Raw genomic sequence first — 6,563 nt, forward strand, 5'->3', positions numbered from 1 at the left:
AGGCACCCGCCTGTGACGGGATTCACGCCACGATCCGCGGGAATGACACGCGCCAGAGTCGCGTCGGCTGAATTTAATTGAATTGCATTCTCAACGGCAGAGTTTGACCCACATCCAGAGGACTGCACGCTGTCCAAAAATATCTCCAAGCCGGAGCTGAGCTTATCTTTCCAACGCTTTGGCCAGCAAATGTAATTTTCCAAACCAACCTCTTCCATTCCAGTCATACTATTTCACTTTAAGATTTTGTTTTTAAATCAGCAACACAATCTCTCAGTGAAAACGAGAAAAAGAGAAAAACTTGGGGAGAAGCAGGGAAGAGCACACACAAAACCTGTCCACTGAAACAAATGACATAACAGGAAATTTAGATTATGTGCATATAAAAAACCACGCTGATTATAAATATTTGCTATTTTTCTTCTGGGTTTTTATTTACTTGAGTATTTCTGATATTCCTAACCCATCACTCATTCAAAAAACACAGTTATTTTAAATATTTCATCAACCTGTAATCATTCTTACATCTAGAAATAGAATAACACAGTGTGCCTGAACAGATGCACAGCCTAAAGATGCTTCCAGCAGACAAGATTTTTAAAGGCCACCCAGAGACAATTTGAAAACTGGAAGAAAACCTTTTCTAGATGGAAAAAGAAATTTATTTTTTTATGCACAAAAAAATCTCCCCGTGCAAACCCCACGCCAGCGCCCAGCCGTCCCCGGGATGCAGCGCACCGTCACGCGGGGCAGCCTTCGCCACGAGCGTCGCTCCCCACAATTCACGCGACACCCCGGCACGTGTCCGGCTCCAGCTCTGCACAGGTCGGGGGTGTTTCCAGCTCCCGTTTCCCGCCTGTGCTGTGTGACGATTCTCACGCCATAGAGACCTGTCACCAGGATCACACTAGCCCTGTCCTGCACACTTGGGTTTCCTAGATTAGCAGCGCTACGGATTTCCTTCCAAACCACGTGGGCTACCGTCAACCTCCGTAAAGGTTCAGATTCTGCAGGAAGCAAGTTGTATCCAAACCAACCAGGAAAATAAATCTAATTCTTACAGTTGCCAAAAATGCTCTCCGAGCAGCGCCCCGAAGGCCATCCCAGCAGAGCGATTCCTGAGTTTGCAGACAGCCTGCACCAGAAGCCTCCCGAGAGCCCAGCCGTGTCCCCAGGGTGTCACGCAGAGGGCTGGGGGGGTTCTCCGGGAACAGACCATGGTATGCACAACAAAACCAGCACAGCCGCCCCGCGCACAAACGCTAAACACGCTGCAAGAAAATCAGTCGCCCTCAGAGTCCCCTCACCACTCCGGTGACAGTAACCCCAAGTGTGGGTTTAGTGATGTGGGGTCACTAGCTGTAAGGCCACACAAACTCTTCCATTTCTGCACAACCATTCTGCGTTTAATGAAGGAAAAACTCTCCAAAACCAACAAACTTTGCCTTCTCAGCATCACCCCGTGGGGGGTAGCTAAAAGCACCACAAATACTATTGAAAAAGAAACAGAAGATGGCAATCCCAGGAGGATTTCTAATCCAAATGTATTTTTAATGGTCCTATTAATTTCATTTCTAACTCCATGGCTATTCTGTTGGCACGAGGAACACTGAGCGCCCCAGTGCCACGGCAGACACAAAGAACAGACCTTCCAGAACCTGCTCCAGCAGCACAGTTCCCTGTTCCCAGCTCAACAGTGTCGGCAGCTCTTATGGATACGTATCAATTGCTTCATCTTAATGTATGTGAATTTACCTGCTGGGGTAGGAACAGAAAGGGAGACTGGAAATGCTTGTATCCATTGTTGTAAGAACACGCAGAGTTTAAATACAGCGCTCCCGTTCAGGGAAAAAAATCCAGATTACAGCAAAAGGACACGGAGGTATCTGCCACTTCCTAGGACAGCAAAGTACGTAAATCACCCCCGATATTTGTAAATTATATTTATTTATAGATTTGTATCATGTCCCCATTGCTCAGCACCTGGGTACACACACACATATTAAAATAATTTGTCTACAAATTGTAATTTAAATACATTCTTGCTCCTGGGACACAGATCTTTACACATCCCCTACTGCTCCGCAAGCAAAGGCCCGAGGAAATCGATCCCAGCAGCGACTGGAGATGGAGGGAAAGGGCAGAGGAGCATCACGCGGTGACAGCATGGGGGGACACGGCGCGCAACCGGTTGGGCCAAAAGCGGAGTTGGTTGGATGCTGGAAACTCGCAGCAATTCAAAGACACTGGGATTAGCCTTAAAAATATCCCCTTCATGGAGGTTAGCTCAAGATGAAGAATACTCACAGTAAGTGCCTTGCACCTTTCTCCTAGGACACGGGAAATGGTCTGACACACGGGGTTTGCACAAGTCTCCAGTCTTACACGTTTAAATCCAAGCCTCCCTCGTCCCGCTCACACCGTGGATGCCGTCCAACGCGGGGCAAACAGCCGCGGGGTTTAACGTCACCGGGCTGCACCTTCTGCTGGGACATAGCAACAGGGTGAAGGGCACCGACACCAGCAGCAGGCAAGGAAAAAAATACCAAAAGAGAGTAATTACTTCTAAAACCGCTTTTGAAATCGCGTTGCGCATCCGTGGAGTCGCGTGTTTCCCGTCCGCGTTTTTGCAGGTAGGGGAATGAACGCGCACACCTCAGATCCAGCCGGCGGCACACACTCGCCGCGGCCCTTCCCCGCAGACGCTATTCACCAGCAACGCGACCGGAGTCAATGGAAACGCTCTTGTAAACGAGGGCTTACAAGAACCCAACGTGACAATGATTTCAAAAGGAGTTTTGACTGTGCAATTGTTGCTGGATTAGTCCTCAGAAACCCCGAGCCGGCTCTGAAGAGCACAGAATTCCAATCTGCAGAGTGCGGGGGCCTCGATCCCAGGAGCCTGAAGGACACGCTCAGCCCAAAGCTTGGGAACGGCTCCCCGGCTCCCCCCGAAGATGGACAAAACCCCCCGGAAGGGATGGGAGCTTCGGAACAAACACAGGCTCTCCTCCAGCCCCTTTACAAACCACTGACCTAACCTGAACCGTATCGCATCGCTGCCTGAATTAACACGGAATAAACTGCACACGTACCTCACTGGAAAAAAATAAAATAAAAAAAAAAGAAGAAGAAAAATTTAAAAAAAAGAAAACCCACTTGGCAGACATGTTTTCTACAAAATAAGCCTATTTGTTGAAATTCTCATTTAAAATAATGAATTCAACAACCAAACAGCAGCACAGACCAGCAGTGCAAACAGCAGGATTATTCATCAATAGCACTTGCCCGGATAAGAAAAAGTTTGTAATAAATAGATCACCCGTTCCTTTGCTTAAATGCAAACCAGAGCAACAAACCAGAGCAACCGTACACAAGAGAAACAAAAGAGTTAGACACAGAGCCCATCAGTTTAAGAAGTCTCCCCTGTATTTAATAAAGCATGAATTTTTTTCTTTTAGAAACACTAACAGATCCCTTGCAGATAGTTTTTATCTTTGTATCACTATATAAGACATTCTGTGTTCAAAGTGAACTATTGCTTCATGGAGGCGGCCCCTCTGCTGGGCACAGAAACGAGGCTGTGAACAAAATCAAAAATCACCATCGAAAATTACAAATCATACAACTTTAAAGCATTTTGATTTTTTTTTTTACCCTCAGTCCAAAGACAGAAATAATTGAATCGCTGGGAATGGAGAAGTCTGTGGTTTAGCGTACATTTCTGTGTCTACATAAAATAAAAAAGAAGCCAGCCAGAGTCACCATCCGTCGAGAGATGAAGGAAAATAAGCAATTATAGTTCATCCCATTCTGTTAGCTCAGCAGGTGGAAAACATTTAACCAGCGACTTCTCAGAACCAAACCTAATTCTTTGCTTCTAAACCAGGTCAAAGTCCTCTCGGAATCAGCGAGACTTTTGCTTTTGAAGAACTGAATATTTGGGATTCTGCAATGATTTATAATTAAAACATTAAATCTGTCGTTTCACAAGGTTCTAGAATGTTGTTTCATTTTTCTCCAAAAAAATTAGTATGGATCTAGTGCAAAGCCAAATATTATCCCCTGCTGCCCTTCGGAGAACTTCACATATCCCAAATACCATGAAACAATTCATTTTGTATCAGCTCTAAAAAAGGATTAAAATTACTTCCATGACACTGAGGTTCTGCTGTGTTCAAAACCAGCCAATTTGAAAAAAAAAGAAAAATAAAAAGAAAAATTGCTTTTGGAGAATGAATTTAACTAAAAATGGATCAATTAAAACCATCTCTTTGCCAGTTTTTACATTTACAATACGTTTTTGTTTATGCAGAAAATAAGCATTTCAAGTACATTTTCTCTCAGCACAGACCAAGTTAATATATTTAACAATTTGATTAGTTTCCAATTCTGAAATTTAACGTACAGCATCACCCATTAGTGGTAGGTCAGCAGCCGAGGCTGGAGCTGGCAGGAAAGGCTGGAGCTGCCCTGGCCGCTCGCCGCGGCCACACCGGGGCTCCCGCTCCTACCAAAGCCAAGGAGCTGGACAGGATTAGCAGCAGAGCGGATCGGTCTTTCTCAGGGCTAGTTTACTCCAGAGAATCCATTTAAAATGCTTAAAACATCAAATGAAACACAAGTTATCTAAACATCAGATTTTCTAATTTTATTAAAAACGCACAAATTTTATCCAACATGTTTTCTTTCATACAGTGAATGGTCTAATATGCACTGGAGGTCACACAAGCTTAGGTTTATTAGAACAATAAAAGACATATGAGAAATTTAATATATAAAGAAAAAAGTAGCAGCTGTTGACTGCATATTTGACCATAAAATTTAAATATTTTGGACTTTTATTTTAAAGACACAAAAATAAAACCTGTGTGGGTCTATATAAGTCATATTAACAATTCCATGAATGTTCAACAGGACTAAAAATTAGCAAAGATGTTTGTGGGTTTTTTTTTTTTTATTTTAACCTTGTAACACTTTTTAAACAACTTCTCGGGTTGCTGGTGCAAAGCACCTTACAGTATTTGTGCTATATATTTACTTTATTTGGCAACTGTCTGGGTTTCGTGGGTTTTTTTCTTTGCCTTCTGTAAACAACACCTTTTACAAACTAGCACAGTGAACCACAAGCCCTGCAATCTGTTATAACATCTACAGAAAAGAAAATGAACTATTTTGGTTGGTTGCTCAAAATATTTTGCTTTTTGAACAAGAGGTTCTAAAACAGGATTTTTTAGTAAAACATTGAACTCCTGAATTTAACATTAGACGTAAACAGTTGACTGCTTTTAGTTCAATAGAGTCTTTTTGTTTAGCTTTTCTCTCTCTGTGAAGGTAGAATACTTTTTGTTTGTTTGTTTTTCAAGTCATTTGCGTTAGAGGTCTGGGTGGTGACCTTTGCTATGATGAGGAGGTTTTGTACGTGTAGCTTTGTGAAGGTAGAAGAGTTGGTGCTGAGGGCTTAACATTTAGTGTTTGCTATTTTGGAAAACAAAACATAAAGAAAGGAAAAAAGAAAAGTTGTCCCACCTGGTAGTCAGCAGGCTGAAATGGCTGAAGCTATAAAGAGTTTCTTCTTGTTGAACTTTCTGAGAGACAAAAATTAACAAACAAATTCAGAATGCCAGAACCATCCTTACCGGGAAGGCTAGAGTTCTTGAAGCTTTTTTTTCCCCCTTTTCTTTGACTGTTCCTTCATTCAATTATTAATTTTTTTTTCTTAAAACGAGAAGTTTCTAAGGATTGTGGCTCTGAGGATGACATCCGACAGGGTATCAAACTTACGCCATCCTACGGCATGGCAGCACTTTACTGTACAGCTTCACCAGTTTGTCAATGGTACAAAAACGTCCCCTCGCTTCTCTGATACAACCGTAACACGGAGATTGTCCCGGTCTAGAGCAACGCTTGCCTTGGAGCGCTTTGGATCAGTTCCCAAGGTCACATTGTCTTAGGGCAGGAGAGATGTTCTATTTGTTCATTTCTGTACACCACAACAATAAGCAGACTAGATGATCATCACTTACTTAGCCCCAGTTTGTTTTAAAGCTACCACACAGCCGCTTCGTTCATCTCTGGGGGGTGTGACAAGTGATTGCCGTAGTTAGCACCACCGTTGACGGATAGCGAAGAAAATGGAGGACTGGGGCCAAAAACTTCCGCGGACATGGAGTGCAAGGAGCCGGGCAGGTTGGGTTCGGGGCTGGGCGAGTCTCCGGGGGGGTGTGACATGATGTCAGTGAAGCGCTGAGCCTCACTGGAGGGGTGATGTCCGGGCAGGGGGTGATCCATGGCCCCCAGGGGAGTGCCTGACGGCCCCGAGGAGGGCACGAAGGGGAGATCCACAGGCGTCTGGGCTTGAGACGAGGGAGGTCCTTGCGGGAAGAAATCATAATTGCTTCCAGGGCCATAATACTCGCTTTGATAATCTGGGGGACAAGGAGAGACAGAGGGAAGGTAATGCACAGGCAAAGTAACCGAGTGGAACAGACGCGAGGGCGTGCTGTAACGGCGATGCAGCTGGTGCCTCAAAATGTCACCCAGAGCTGAGAGCTGGCTGAGCC

At 44.3% G+C, this 6,563-nt stretch overlaps 1 protein-coding gene across 1 annotated transcript; it reads right to left on the minus strand.

Annotated features, from left to right (window-relative positions):
• Positions 1-5,503: 5,503 nt before the first annotated feature.
• LOC104468347 (LIM/homeobox protein Lhx1) lies at positions 5,504-6,428 on the minus strand (the record flags this gene model as incomplete). The annotated part of the gene is made up of 1 exon (XM_010082446.1): positions 5,504-6,428. A coding segment is annotated over one exon (380 nt), but the record flags the coding sequence as incomplete, so codon positions are not given.
• Positions 6,429-6,563: the final 135 nt, after the last annotated feature.

This window comes from Pterocles gutturalis, unplaced genomic scaffold (genome assembly GCF_000699245.1).
Source record: "Pterocles gutturalis isolate BGI_N339 unplaced genomic scaffold, ASM69924v1 scaffold32889, whole genome shotgun sequence".
NCBI lineage: Eukaryota > Metazoa > Chordata > Aves > Pterocliformes > Pteroclidae > Pterocles > Pterocles gutturalis.